Genomic DNA, 15,851 nt, shown 5'->3' on the forward strand with positions numbered 1-15,851 from the left:
AAAAAACTACCTTTTAGGATGAAAAGTACAAGGCAAGCAGCATTTAGCTCGCAGTTTGCGGACCCCTGTACTAGAAAAAGTTTTAATTCTTACTTTATTTTTAGCTTTTTACAAGTTAGATTTTGTTAAATATATAACTTAATATGCTTTATTTTTGTACTTAGTTGTTTTTAACTAGTTATAAAAAGTTTGTTCAAGTATTTACGTTTTATTTTATACTTAAGAAATTTGTTTAACTTTAAGCAATTTGTAATTAATATTTAGATGTTATGTTGGTTTCTTAACAGTTTTTTAGTTAATAACTATCAAAAATAAGAATAAGAAAACTTCAGACGATAAGTGTAGTATTTGCTGAGTTTATACTATCGAATGTTTATTTAGAATAAGTCACAATAAACACAATAAATTAATTCTGTTGTAAACTTGAAGTCTCAGTTTAGAGAGCGTACGTTACCAAAGGGATCAATGTCCAACTAAAATACTTTGCAAAATATTCAGTAAAACATGTTGTACTATCGTAAAAAATACTCTATTCAGTTCTAATTTGTCAAAATGTGTATAAAAGTTGTGCACGAATCGTAGGGAGAAAAATAAAACACAGTGAAAAATATTCATCTACTCATCACTGCTGTTCGACCTCCCCTCCCTGCATTGGTTTCATGGCATCCGGTAAATCTGGCGGTGTGGAATATTCCTGAACATCAGCTTGTTCTAACACGTCTTTATAAAAAATTTCATGTTATGATACCGTATGTATCTAAAAATATAAAACAAACTTGCTACAGTTTTGTTTTTATTTGTAAAACCGTAATCTCAAAGAAAATTCAGTACTCAATAAAGTTTATACAGTTTTTTTCCGGTGCATAACTTATTTAAAATATATAACAAAACACATTTAACTTTATCTTAAACTTATTTTAGTACTTTTGTAGTAAGGCTTATCAAAAATTGTATCTTACTAAATTTAACTGAATTAAAGTTGAAAAAAAATTATACTGTAGTTTAAACTTTCAAAATATAAAATAAAGTAATATTCGAATGTAAAATTAACTAAATACTTATACTGTAGACTTTGATGTACTAATAAAACTTGTTAAATTAAAATCTAAATAAAATAAACTTCTTTAAGGCCCCGTTTATGTAAGCAGAAAAAGTTTGTATACCAAACTAGACTTTTTAAATCCTTATATTAAGTAATTTTAGAGAATAATTAGTTTCTCGTAAAGTTTTTTAAAAATGTTGTTTTCATTCCATTTTTATCGTTGGTTTATTTTAGTCTGATTATAATCTAAAAAGTTTTATTAGTACAGCAAAGTTCTACAGAATAATCATTTAGTTAATTTTACATTCGAATATTATTTCATTTTATACTTTAAAACTTTAAACTAAAGTACAATTTTATTACAATTTCAATTCAGTTTAATTTAGTAAGATACAATTTTTGATAAGCCTTACTCCGAAGGTACTCAAAAAAAATTAAAGAAAAAACAAATTGTGTTTTGTTATATTTATTAAATAAAGTTTATACAGATAAGAAACAACTAGTTTAAAAAATTTAAAATAATTTTTCTCACAAAATGTTCTATACAGATTAGATAAAATATATTAAAAAAGACATAAATTAATATCGATAAAAAAAAGTAAGTGAAGTATTTAAAAAAACTAAATAAAATTAACTCAGATCAAATTATTTTTTAAATCATAAATCAATGCCGTAATATTTTATTAATTAAGTGAAAACTAAACTTTTAAAAGATTTACTTATTTAAAATTTAATGCGATCGTAAAAACAACATTTTTTGTTTAAAAACTCAAAGTTATGTATACAAACATTTTCATTTTTAATTGTTTGAAGAGCATCAAGCTGCGAACATGTAGTAATTATTTTAAAAAAAACAAAAATACTTCAAACAAACAAATTTTGTGAAATTTAAAACGCAGACCAAAGTCCGATAAACTTGATTATTTAAGTTACAAACACATTAAAATAGCGTTTACCTTTTAATTTTTTAGTTTAAGAAATATCTAATAATTAAAGTAAACTTTAACTACTTTTTAAGTTAGTTTATGATCTACAATAAACTTGCATTATGAGCAACCGTAAGTTCAAACACTTTTCAGTTTACCACTCAGTAACTTTTTAGATATATAATAGAATTTATTTATCTAATTACATAAGACTATAATTTATACAGCTGTTTCACACATGAAGTGTAAAATTTCATGTGATCCTCAGTAAGTTACAGTTTATTATAATGGTAAACAGAAATTTATATTTTAAAATTTTTATAATAATTGTGAAGTAGTAATGGTACAGTTTATTATACGATTAGCTGAACTAAAATGATACGCTGTAATTGTTAATTTATGCTTTTTAGGAAAGTTTGGAAAGGTTATTTTGGAAAAAAGTTTTAAGCTATTAGACAATTTTTTTTTAGACTGTTGGAAAAATGTTATAAAATACTCGTGTTTGCCTCTTCAATTTTATTTTGTTTTAATATTTAGTTGGTTTCAATTTTGTTAAATGTACCATTACTACGTCACAATTATTATAAAAATTTTAAAATTTAAATTTATGTTTACCATTATTATAAACTGTAACTTACTGAGGATCACATGAAATTTTACATTTCATGTGTGAAACAGCTGTACAAATTACAGTTTTTATATAATTAGATAAATATTTAGCTCCAATTTATTTTTCGAGCACTATCGACCAGAACTTTTTATAAAACCTTTAATATAATAGAATTTATGTACTTACTCTAAAAGCCTACATATTATATGTTGATTATAAAGAAATTTTGTAATATTTTTACGTAAAATTGTTTTTTTGATAAAATTTTATTTCTTTACAATTAAGCATACTCATTCTATATTGAAATATTAACTTAAAAAAACTCAAGAAATAGTCAAAAGTAAAATAAAAAAAAGTTGTTCAAGTATATGATTATAAATTTTTCAAAAAGGTTATGGAAAAATATCTAAAAAATGTTATAGTTTTAAGTGTGTAAATTACAGTTTATATCAATAATTTTAAATTTTTGAACACAGCTGGAAGTTTTATGAAATGTCTTTAAGAATTTGTTTTATACTGACTTGGAGTACTTTATTTCAAGAAAGTTTATACAAAAAATCATTTTTAATAATCAATTGTTTGGTATCTATTAACTTCAATAAAAAATCAAGTTGTACTTTTTACTTTGTAACTATTTCACTATATAAAGTTTAAACATTTTTTTGTTATAAAAATAAATACTTTTATTTCACTTTACAATTAAATAGTTACTTATAATATACAGTAACCTCTCGCATCTTTACGCACTAGTGACGTTACGCACTAGTGACGTTACGCACTCTCGTTTTGTTACGCGTTTTAGAATTCTAAAAAACTAAAAAAGTAAAAATTTTATTTCAATTCCTCAAAATTCTAATGGCATGAAATTTAATTCCTACTCAAAAAATCCCTTAATATATCTTTAACACAATGCAAGAAAAGTTTATTCTTATGTGGGCAAAGGTCAAATTAACATAAACAATTTTATTAAACATTTTTTTATATTTTATATAATTTTTTTCAAAAAAAGAGATCCATTACAGCACCAAATGCATATTTTTGTTAAAGGCTATAGAAACTAACTTTAATATAGAAACCACACCATTTCTTAATTGTAAACAAATGCTTAAATATAAATTGAATTTGCTAAGTAGAATAGAATATAAATGTTAAATATCAAATAAGTCACATATAAATTAAGTTAAAGATAAAATCTAATTATTTTTAAAGTTAGTAAAATTTTACTAAAAGTATTATTATTTTATAAAAATTTAAATCCTCTATTTTTAATAGATGTATAGTTTTATCTTTTGTTTACGCATAAGTATACTTGGTACCTCTCGTATCTTTACGCATTTTTTCTGTGGACACAATGTGCGTAAATAAGCGAGAGGTTACTGTAGTAGTAATTTACAAGCTATTAATTAGCTTACAATTAAATGTTAAATACACTAAATAATTTATTTGAGTTAAAGAATGTACAATAACTATATCGCAATAACTAGAAAAGTATCTAAAACAATCTTACAATTTTCATTATAAACACTGATTTCAAACTATAAAAATTATACAAACTATAAAGAACTATTTAAATTAAGGCCATAGGGAGGTTAGCCATGTTTTTTTAACAAGTTGATCTTATTTTATAGAGTCGAGTTTTTCTAAGCTTCAAGATGCTTTTTATCGCTTTAAAAAATTCGAATGATTTTTTGAAATATGACCAGTCAAAGTCGGGCCGCATAATAAGTCCCCTATGGCAAGGGAAAACTAAAACAGCGAAAAAAGACTATTTTATTTAAAATCTATCTCCTCCTACATTTTTTAAGCAATCTCCTTCAAACTTTCACAGTCTAATCCTTATACATTAACAAAAAAACGTTACCTTGGACTTGAAAAATTTTTAAGTAAAAATATATAAAAAAAAAACATGACTTTTGGTTTTTTGTCATAAAACTTCAATTTTTGGAAATCATTAAAATTCATAAGTAACGATTTTTTTTCTTTTAATATAAGGAACATTTCCTGAAAATTGAAGAAAAATGCTTTAAAATAAAAGAGGAGATAGATTTTTAGTATTATTTAAAACTTCCGAGAAACTTGACCTCCATAAAATTTGCGGTTCATACGTTTGTATCGGAAACTTTTTACAAAAAATAAAATATCTCAAAAGTTAAATGACATTTTTGAATTACTGGCTTGTAGTTTGTACTTGAAGCTTTCATATATATGCCAAAATTAATTTTTGTAAAAAAAAATACTTATTAATTTTATTAACAAACATTTTATACAAATCAAACTTTTTTAACTTTATCGAAACTCTTTAACTTTTTTGCAATAAAATAATTCATTTGGAAGTTTTTCCATATTTCAATTGACCGATAAAAAAAAGAATTATGCCAAGCCTCATTATTGAAATGATGTTTGCATGTAAATTGTTTGCTATTTCCTCTCAGTAATTAATTAGTTTAAAAATTGTTTGTATATTAACTGTAGTTTCACCGTAAACTAGTTTAAAAAGTAAAGAGGTCAAATTCAAGTCTTTTGTATTCTATTGATTTAATGTTAAGTTATGTTAGTCTACCAAGGTAAGACGTATAAGAAATATTGCAGCAGTTGAAGATTAGTCTGTTATATTTTCTTTGAACATATTCTATATAGTTAATACCTTTTTTTAAGTATGGAGACCAGATGGTTGTGTTACATTCAAACTTAGGACGAATGTATATGAGAAACAATTTTTTAAGAATGTTTATATCCGTAGACTTAAAGATCTTCAAAACTTAAAAAGATGTAGTTGATGCAATTCGGGAAAAGTAATTAATATGGTGATTCCATTTTTAACTTTTAGCAATAAAATTTCTAAGATCTTTAAACACTTTAGTTGAAGATAAGATTATATTGTTTATTTTTAAGTCAAAAGTAGAGATAGTAGTGTTTTTTGAGTATTTAGAACTTGACATTTACTAGGGTTTAAGTTTAATTTTCTTTCCTTTAGTCAATTGTGAATTTTATTTAATAAATTCTGTAAAGTTGTGTTCGATTAGCAAAAAGTTTTTGTGTCATTTGCGGGGAAGTTAATGTTGCTGCTAACATCAATTTCTGAAGCTATATTATTTATGTAAATAATAAATAATAATGGGCCAATAAACCCTCCTAGAGGGACTCCACTAAAAATAGGTAAAGATTCTGAAAATGTGTTATTAATTACTACTTTTTGAGTTCTATCGTTTAGAAACTCTTTGAACCAACTTACTAGACTGTTATGAAATTTGTATGGCGATAATGTTTTAATTAATTACATTGAGAGACAGAGTCAAAAGCTTTTTTGACATCTGTATAGATTACTTTAGTAGACTTATTGCTTAAAAAAGACACCAACCAAGAGCGTAAACAATAAAATAATTGAAAACAGGATGTTTGGTTAGAAGAAAACCAAATTGTTTAGGTGAAATAAGGTTATTTGAAAAAAGATAGTCAAGTATTTTTATAAAAATTATATTTTCAAAGATTTTGCAAAAACTACTATAATTAGGCATACTCATTCTATATCAAAATATTAACACAAAAAAACTCAAGAAATAGTCAAAAGTAAAATACAAAAAAATTGTTTAAGTATATGATTATAAATTTTTCAAAAAGGTTATGGCAAAATATCTAAAAAATGTTATAGTTTTAAGAGTGTAAATTACAGTTTATATCAATAATTTTAAATTTTTGAACGCACCTGGAAATTTTATAAAATGTCTTTAATAACTTGTTTTATACTGACTTGGTGTATTTTAATTCAAAAAAGTCTCTTTGTTTGCAAATTGATTTTTACAATTTAAAACTTTATAAATAGCGTGTTTTTTAGTATTAATTTTTTCGTTTTATGTCTTATTTTGTAATGTGCTTTTTATTTAATTTAGTTTCAGGAAAAAAAACTTCTATCATCTTAAATTTTTTTGTTTTAGCAATTTTGTCTTATAAATTACTTCAAATCAGCAAGTATTACTCAATTCTAGTTTAAACCTTTCAAACAGACTTTTATACTATATGACGTAAATATTTTTACTAGACATTTCAAAATTATTGTTTATAACTAAATTTACACAATAATATTATCAGTTTTTAGCAAGATTATTCTGAGTATGCGCTAAACGAAATTAATTAATAAACCTTTTTTAAATGAGTGACTAATGTTTAAATTTTTTAACCTTAATTTAGTATGGCAACTTTTATCAATAAAAAATTATCGCTTTTTTTTCTCCCATAATTTTCATTAATTGAACCTTTTAGTGAACTTTTATATTTTTAAATTTAAAAATAGTTTTTATGATTTAGCTTTTTGAAAATCTAGATTTTAAACTGTTATTTACACTAGATTAAAATATTGTTAGAGTTTATTTTTCTTATGAATTATTTTGTCTATTACAGCAACCATTTATATAATAAGTTTAAAACAAAAAACTAATTTTAATTCTCCATTTCTTTTTATCAGCAGTGACAAAAACTCTAAGTTTAATATATTTTGCAAAGTAAAATCATATCAACTAGTAACTTTTAAGTGGTGTGTAAATTATGAGTAATAAAACTATCATTGTATTGTATTAACTTACATAAAAAATACTTAAGAGAAATTATGTAATTTGTAAGAACTTTTGTTTTTAAGCTTCTCTAGATAAATAAGTAAAGTATCAAATGTAATAAAAAGCTGTATCCACCTACATTTTGCTTCGTAGTTGATCATAAAGGAATTTAGAGGAATTTGTAATTTTTGAACTTGATTCAGGTTTTTAATACAATATTTAAGTTTTTAAGAATTTGAAAAAGTTAATCAAAAACGAAATAAGTAGTAAAAACTTTCTTATATTTATACTGTATAAGCTTTAAAAGTTTACTTGTTAAGCTACTAAAAATAATTTTACTAAGTAACACTGGCTTGTTAATGTTTTTTTTTAGATATCACTTAAAATGACGAAATACACAAACCTCCTTCTTTGTAAACAAGGCGAACAGTGGCAGGATTTTGTGCTGTTGCATTTACATGATTCAGTCCACAGTCTTCTATGCTAAGAAGGTCATCCAATATCTGTAATTTAAGAATATAAAGATAATTTTCAATTTACATTTTCAAAAATTTAACTTGTTAACACACAGAAACATGTTTTAGTGTAATAAAGAAAGAGTACTGTTTAAATTTGTTATTATTATATATTCCAGTGAACTTGTTTCGCTAGGATCTTTATTAGCAAACCGTTAAATTTAAATTTATTAATAGTTAAAATTTAAAACATAAATTTGAAGTACTTTGTTGCTTTCTTGAAGTACAAGAACGAAATCATCGACACCAACTTTAATGATTCCCTCCACCATCTTCTTAATCTTTTCAACTACTGTGTCAGGAGAGACGTCTAAAAATATTGTTCTTTTCTTTCGTCTAATGACCATGAAGAAGTTCTGCTTAAATAAATTAAACTGTAAAATATCAAAACATATAACAAGTTAAACTTTCTAAAAAATTATGGTATGAGTTTAAATTCTTTTATAAGTTTTACTTGAAATAGTTTAATAGTAGTTGTACGTATAACAAGAAACATTATTAAACTAAATAAAAAACTAATATATAAAAACCAGTAAATTTAACAATTAAAGATGTTGAGTAGTAAAACTTTGATTTGACACAATGAAATCTGACATATAGATATTTTCTTTTAGCATCATCACATTTATCATATGAAAAAACAATTTTAAAGGAGTTTTATAGTATGTTTTGAATGTTTGCATACAATTTAACACAGTCTTTAACCTCAAAATAAACTTTAAACTAAAAATAGACCCAAAAATAGGTACTTTCGAAAACTTGGAGGAATTTTAGAAAATTTGTCAAAAAAATAACAACCCTGTCTCTAGCAATAATTGGAGACCTTTATTTGTTATGTATCTTTAAAGACAAGAGCTTTAAATAAATGATTTGGCTAATTTTTTACTTTTTTTTAGTGCAGAAGTATAGTTTATAAATACCATATATGTTTGAATAATTTGTTTGTTATCTTTTATTAATTATAGCAATCAAAGGTTGCCAAACACTCAGAGAAACATAGGGTGTTCTAAAAGTTTAGAAAATCTCTTTGAGGTTCTGAGAAACTCAAAGTAGTACTTAATTTTTAATAATAACATCAGGGTAGTTTTTAGACTTTCAAAATTTTAGGCTAGTATTCATATATTGAATGCGATTTAGTTGACTTATTTTCATTACTTTGTTTTATAATCATTTTTGTTAAAAACTTGATTTTTATTGATGGCAAAAATATGTTAATTTATTTCTAAGGATTTTTAAAATCTCAAGGACTGACTCAGGACAGTTTAAGGTAACTCAGGGAAGATTTTTTGACTTAAAAAGTGACACCCCTGAATAATGTAAATGATATTCGTAGTTTGTTTATGATAAGTATATTTGTCATATATTCTCACAACTTTATAAAGCTTATTTTGTTAATTTATCCATTTTGGAGATTCGGTTGATAGATTTTAGAAATGTTTACTTATATTTAAAGTCTTTTACTCAATGTTAAACATTTATGCCAAGAAAAATAAATAAATAAATTATTAAAATAAGTAAAAAAAATAATAATATTGAAGTAGATTTTCGCAAATTTTTAGCTCCATATTATTATGCTTATATTTAATTATTTTTATTTTTATTCTGTTAGGATTGTAAATACATACAAATGCTAAAATACAATGTAATTTAATTGTTAATTTCATGAAATTAGTTTGACTCACTAGGTCAATATGAATAAAGCTTGAGCATTTTAATAACTTAAGCTTCATAATTATTTGAAGATATATTGTTTTTTTATTTTATAGTTTCATGTTTTGCATAGTAGTTTAAAATACATTTTTTTGTATCCATTAAATGTTTTATTTAAATGAAAACATAATTTCAGAACTAAACTATTACGGCCTATATTAACAGCTTATGCAAAATATAGTTTACACAACATAGATATTAAATTACTTATTAGAATTAAGATGTAGTACATTTTAATTTTAAAGTACTATCATATTACTATTCTATAGTTATTTTTGTGTTTCAGTATTAGTGATGTCTTCAAAAGTCTGGCAATATTTAATACAAGAAAGAAAAATAACTCCATCGCAGTATGCAATATCAAAGGAGCTAAGATAAAAAGAGGAAGTAGCAAGTCTAAGTTCTATACTACCTCTTCCATGCACGAGCATTTGAAAACTCAACACAGCGAGAGTTACAAAAAGTTTCAAAAAGAATCTTTAGACAAAAATAGAAGTTGTACTGCAACTGAACCTCCGAAGAAAAGAAAGCTTGAAGCTATCAGGCAAACTAGCCTTGATGATTATAAATCTATGAAACTCTGGGACATTAAGAAATCAAAAGCAATTAAAGTTTATAGAATAATATTAAAATATTTGGACTCGGATTCGGTCGAATCCAAATTTCAAAACTGAGATTCGGATTCAGACTGGATCGAATCCTAATTTGAAAATAAGATTCGGATTCGGCCGAATCCGAAATTTTTGGACTCGGTAGATCACTACTATTTATATTAAAAATCTAAATGTTTGATAAATCATTATGATACCAGATTTACATAGAGTATTTACTACAAAACATTGCATAAATGATAGAATTTATTTAACAGTACTTTCAATTAAACCACGTATAAAGTATACTTAAATAAATAATAAATATAATAAGTTTACAAAAAGATATTTTAATTCTTTCAAACAATATAAATAAGACTAAATTTTTCAGAACAAAATATATTTCATGCTTCTTTCGTCAGTTGTATACTAAGCAATAAAAATAAAATTTCAAATCTAACTTATATAGTGAAAATGCAATCAACGTAATTAATAATAATAAAGCAAATACAAAAGTAATTCTAATTACAATGCAACTAAAAAAAAAAATAAAAACAGAGCAACAACTTATAAAACAATTTAAGAAAACAACGAAACAGTATAATCAAAATCTTTATGTTTACACAACTTAGGTTTTCTTAACAAAATACAAATAGCCTCAAGTTTAGTTAAATCAGAAATGTGAAAACAATTTTTAACAATTTTAAATCTTTTTTAATTATAATTACTAGCACAATCAAGGTTATTTACTAAGTGTTCAGCAATAGCAGATCTTTTTGAAGCATTTATTACTCTAATAGATTTAGTTTTCTTATTACTCTTACAAAATTCATCAATACTTTTTGGAATAAGTTCCTTTATTCTTTTGCCAAATTGTCTTGAGGTCATCCCGACATAACTAGCTTCCCAGAAGCAGTTAAACTTATAAACTACCATACTTTGTTTAAACTCTGTTATCGGATCTTTTCCTCCAGGTCTGAACATTGGTTTGAATACGAAAATAACAATCGGGTTTGCCGAATGATAAGTCCTACTTACTAATTGACAAATCTCTCTTTCTAAAACTCCTGAATTCTTATTGACATAAGGCAAAACTAACGGAATTAATTTTTGCTCTGTCTTTATTATTTTTTAGTTGCATTGTAATTAGAAGTACTTTTGTATTGTTAATTACTCTTTGCTTTATTATTATAAATTACGTTGATTGCATTTTCACTATATAAGTTAGATTTGAAATATTATTTTTATTGCTTAGTATACAACTGACGAAAGAAGCATGTAATATATTGTGTTCTGAAAAACTGAGTTTTATTTATATTGTTTGAAAGAATTTATTTTAGTGTCAAATGATATTTTAAGTGTTGAAATTTCGTTTTGACAATTTTAATTTTACTAAGAATTTTTAAAACATTACTACTAACTGTTTAAAAGTACTAGAGTCTGTTCATACTAAACCAAATTCATAATTAATACTAAAAAGCAACTTAATATAAATATTTTACATTTAAATTCTGACTTAAAAAAATTTCTTTTTACATATACTTGGCTTTTAAAGCTTTTAGAATATGTAGCTAGAGAGAATTTTCAGCTCATATGAAAAAAAAATCATTTCAAAGTTACTTGCATACTAATGGTTGTTATAAGTTTTGGCTGATCACAAAAAAATATTAGGTTTTTCAGACATAACCTAAATATAACCTTTAAAAATTTCTGGCACATGCTGATCAAATTGTAAGTGGAACCTTTGCGAAATTATTACAATGTAATCACTACAGTGATACACTACGTTTTAAATCTTTATAGAAAATTTTTATATCAAGTTGCATTTTGTAATAATTGATTTATTTTATCTAAATATTATAATTACACAGCTTAGTTAAAGGTACTCTGAAATAATTTAGTTCTGCAATTTGTTGTATTAAATGATGAATAGAAGAAATTAGGTGGATAAAAGTCATTCATTAATAAAATTTTTTTTTAAGAAAAGCAATAAGTTATAAAACAGATCAATTGTTTTAATGTTATAAAAGTTTTACTAGTTCTTATTATTATTAAAAAAATCTAGTTTGAAAATAACTAGTTTATACCAAGTTTATAAAACATGTAAATACTATTTTGTGTTATATTTATAACTATAAGCCTAGAAAAATTTTAAAGAACTATTATGTATTGCTACTTTAAAGTTACTTCTTAAATATAAAGCATGGTAATAAAGGTACTCCTATATTTTATTACTATTATCCGTAAAATAAAAACTATCAAAAATGAATAAAAACTTCTAAGCCCATTAAGTAAAAATAACGAAGTTAGCGGAGCTAATGATAATATGCAAAAAAGTAGAATTGTTTTAAATTTAACTCCAGACTTTAAATCTTGCAAGAATATATTACAAGTCAAATATATAAATTAGCATACTGATTAGAAATAACTTTTAGGCAGAATAATTTATTTAATAAAGTAATAATAATATTGTATTACACATAATAATAAAAATAATAAAATTAACTCGTTCTTTTTAGGTTTAAAACTAGCTAGAGTCTTTCTAATATTTTTGAATCAGCTAAAAACATCCATAGTTACTAAGTTAGCCTGATTGAATATGATTTATCAAATTATAATAAAAAGAAATGTTAAAACAAAACTAAAATAGTATAATTTAAAGTAAAAAAAAAATAACTTACTCAAAATCATGATTTAAATACTTAACAACTAATATAGAAAAATGCCGAATCTTTAATAACCTTGTTTTATAAATTAAGATATAAGTTTTTTTTTTTTAACCAATAAAACCAACCTCTGTAGAAGGCATGTTTCAAAAATATAATTAAATTTTTTTATTCAAAAACCTGTTGAATTTCAATTCTAGATAAGTAATATTCCAAACTACTAAACGTAATTAAGTATAAACTAACATATGCTTTGTTTTTAGCTAATAAAGAGCAACATTAATAAAACTGTTTGTTATAACATCTTTTAATAACACTAAAACTAATATAATATTACAACTCAAATATTAGTATATGACAAAACCAAACAAACAATTAAAATTATAATTGCTATTGATAAAAACTTCTTTAAGTAAACAACACATATACAAATTTTTAAAATAATGTTGTAAAAAAAATATAAAATTTAAAACCAAGCTATCTGTTATTATACAAACTCATTATCATTTTTTATTACTAAATTTTCAAATCCAGTTTGACCTTACAAATATTTTAAGTAAATTTTAGTTGAGAGAACTTTAAATATAAATAACTATTAACTGTCATAAAAATTGCACTTTAAATACACATTTTATAAAACATTTCACATACTGTTTTCCTGTATACATAATGTATTCCTTTTTATAATAACTTTTTAATTACAGTCGTAGTATACTTACACAAAATGTTACAATGTTTTCGTTAAAATACTTCAACAGAAGTTAAAGTCCATAGTTTCTTGTAAAAGCATTAAACTAATATCAACCTCTTATTAACATAGAATATAATTCGAATCAGTATTTTGAAAACTATTATACTTGTGAAAAAAAACTTAGTTTTGCATAAATTTATCATAATAAATGACCAAAAACAAGTTTTAATTTTGTACTTAACAAACTAAAAGGACGAAAAGTAAATTAATATATACAAGGGCAGCAAAAAGTAAGCAAATTACTATGCTTAATTACACTTCAGTCTTAAATTTGTGTAATCTAACATTCAAAACTCAAATTTTATCAACCATATATAATATTTTTAACTTTCATTTTAACTATCACAATAAACTGAGTAATATAACAATACTATTAAAATATATACTTATAATTATTTTTATGAGAAAATTATGGATAAGCAAAATAAAGAGTGTTATTGCTATAAACTAATGTTATTATGAAATCTTCTTTCTTGGGGCAAGTGAAAATACATAAATACCATAAGAATCTGCAATCTGATTATATGTTTTTATCATGTAATCTATCAAATCCCATAAATTGTAAATACAGCACACTATAAACATCCACCTTTCATTGATTAGTGTGTACATGTATTGGTTGAAAATTATAAAAAACGGACCCCACTGGGACCTATCTAAATAAGGCAATTCACTACGACACATATGTGCAACAATAATACGGTTAGTCACTTTAGCAGAATTAATTCCTATAAAAACTAAGAAAAGTACAGGATCCTTTTCTAATATTCCATACTCTGATCTGTAAGCTGTACAGCATGCAAAGAAAATAACAAGAAATATATTAATTCCGGGTGAAAGTACACCAGTGTCAGCAATTGTAGATCCATTTCTTCCACAGCCACCTTTGAACAAAAGTTTAGTAAATCTGAAATAAGAGTAAATACATCCAAAAAAAACACATGTAAGTAATACATGTTGTAATGTAAAGTCAAACATCAAAACTTTAGAACTCCAGAACTCTGGTCCAGTAATTGAAGTAATAAAAAAACAAAGGATAGTACTAATTTGAAGTTCGGTCACATCAATCAAGCCAAATTGAAGTGTGCCAGTCACATAAGAACACCAGTGACTGTAATAAAATGTAGAGTAAGAGGACAAACACATAAAAAACATCCACCATGGCAATTTGCCAAGCTTCAGAGTAATAGAAAAAGCTTGAGCTACTAAAACTGTTGAAATCGAATCCATTCCGTGGTCAAAAAGTTCACCAAGAGGGGTTGAAGATCCAGTTCTCCTAGCTTGTTTTCCATCGATTGCATCTAGAGATTGGTAAATAAAAAGTCCAAGACCATTGACAAAATACACCCAATTAGGTGCAGCTTCTGTAGCAGTAGAACAATAAAATATAAGAAGTGATGATGTTACAAAATTAACAATCAGACCTAAAAAGGTAATGGCATTTGGTGCAACCCATAATGGAAAAAACTCAATTAGCCATTTCCAATATACTTGAAAATATGGTTCAACTAATGATGTTCCTGTTGAACTATACTTATGTTGTTTTAGTTTTTCTAACTCATCTTTTGAAAGTTGCCCCATATCACTTTTTTACAAAAAATTAAAATTTCTAAAAAAAATACGGTTTAATCTACAGAATAATATAAACTTAGTTAATATAAATGGCATAAAAGCTAACAAAATCATTTACTTTGTGTAACAGAATTCATTTTATATTTAAAACAAATAACTGTGTATTTAATTTATTTTCAATACTGAAACTTTAAAAATGTTGCTTGAATTTACTTATTATGAACAGCCTTAGACTCACTAATTTACTTTTAGTTAATTTAGTATAAAAAAAACCATTATAACCAAAATAAATTATATTTACTTAAACTAGCTAAACCTGGTATTATAAAAAAATTGTATTCAAAACAAGTGTGTATTACAAAACTCTCTGAATAGTAATAAAAACTCATCTTTGATATCAAAAAAGTTTATTGTATTTATTCATTTTATATCCGAATCTCTTAAACTAAAAATATTAGTACTAATAATTAAAAAAAGCTTAAACTCACTAAAAGGAAACTATAGACTGACTTTAAACTAGTGATGTACCGGACTCACTATCAGGGTCCGGGTCCGGCCGGATATTACCATTTTTGTCTGATATCCGGATCTGGCCTGATTTTAATTTGAAAAAAAAGTCCGGATCCGGTTCCGGCCGGATTCTAATTTGAAAAAAAAAGTCAGAATCCGGGTCCGGCCGGATCCTAACAGAGATCCGGCCGGACTGGGATCTAGTTAGTAAAAAAGAGCATACTGAAAACTATTTTTTCAAAAACAAACCCTGTGTAAATTGTTAAGAGTCATTTTGTCAGTTAAAATTATACACCTACCGTGATTGGCTCATTTTGTACACGTGACTAATTTACATCTGTTTACATTTAAACTATGAAATAAACATTTCAGAAATGCAACTCTTTACATATGTTGTGAAATTGAAAACTTT

General features: G+C 24.5%; 2 protein-coding genes across 2 annotated transcripts; both read right to left on the minus strand.

The window, feature by feature from the left end:
• Nucleotides 1-200: 200 nt before the first annotated feature.
• On the minus strand, nucleotides 201-12,788 carry LOC145839583 (elongin-B-like). Its single transcript, XM_082947194.1, has 4 exons — nucleotides 12,735-12,788; nucleotides 7,847-7,996; nucleotides 7,529-7,628; nucleotides 201-720 (listed from the first exon to the last, which is right to left on the minus strand). The coding sequence occupies exons 1-4, from the start codon at nucleotides 12,747-12,749 to the stop codon at nucleotides 623-625; spliced, it is 363 nt and encodes a 120-aa protein (XP_082803320.1). The 5' UTR covers nucleotides 12,750-12,788; the 3' UTR covers nucleotides 201-622.
• Nucleotides 12,789-12,981: 193 nt separating this feature from the next.
• LOC145839582 (choline/ethanolaminephosphotransferase 1-like) lies at nucleotides 12,982-14,962 on the minus strand. Its single transcript, XM_082947193.1, has one exon. The coding sequence runs from the start codon at nucleotides 14,936-14,938 to the stop codon at nucleotides 13,814-13,816; it is 1,125 nt and encodes a 374-aa protein (XP_082803319.1). The 5' UTR covers nucleotides 14,939-14,962; the 3' UTR covers nucleotides 12,982-13,813.
• Nucleotides 14,963-15,851: the final 889 nt, after the last annotated feature.

Source organism: Thalia democratica, chromosome 6, assembly GCF_965202585.1.
Source record: "Thalia democratica chromosome 6, ktThaDemo2.hap1.1, whole genome shotgun sequence".
NCBI lineage: Eukaryota > Metazoa > Chordata > Thaliacea > Salpida > Salpidae > Thalia > Thalia democratica.

Excerpts from the sequence above, each read along its gene's own strand:
- LOC145839583 (XM_082947194.1), bottom strand. Across the intron at positions 7,629-7,846 it reads TACTTCAAGAAAGCAACAAA|ATATTGGATGACCTTCTTAG; the intron begins GTACTTCAAATT and ends CTTAAATTACAG. Across the intron at positions 721-7,528 it reads CCTTGTTTACAAAGAAGGAG|ACGTGTTAGAACAAGCTGAT; the intron begins GTTTGTGTATTT and ends TTTTTTATAAAG.
- LOC145839582 (XM_082947193.1), bottom strand. The coding sequence starts at position 14,938 with ATGGGGCAACTTTCAAAAGATGAGTTAGAAAAACTAAAACAACATAAG.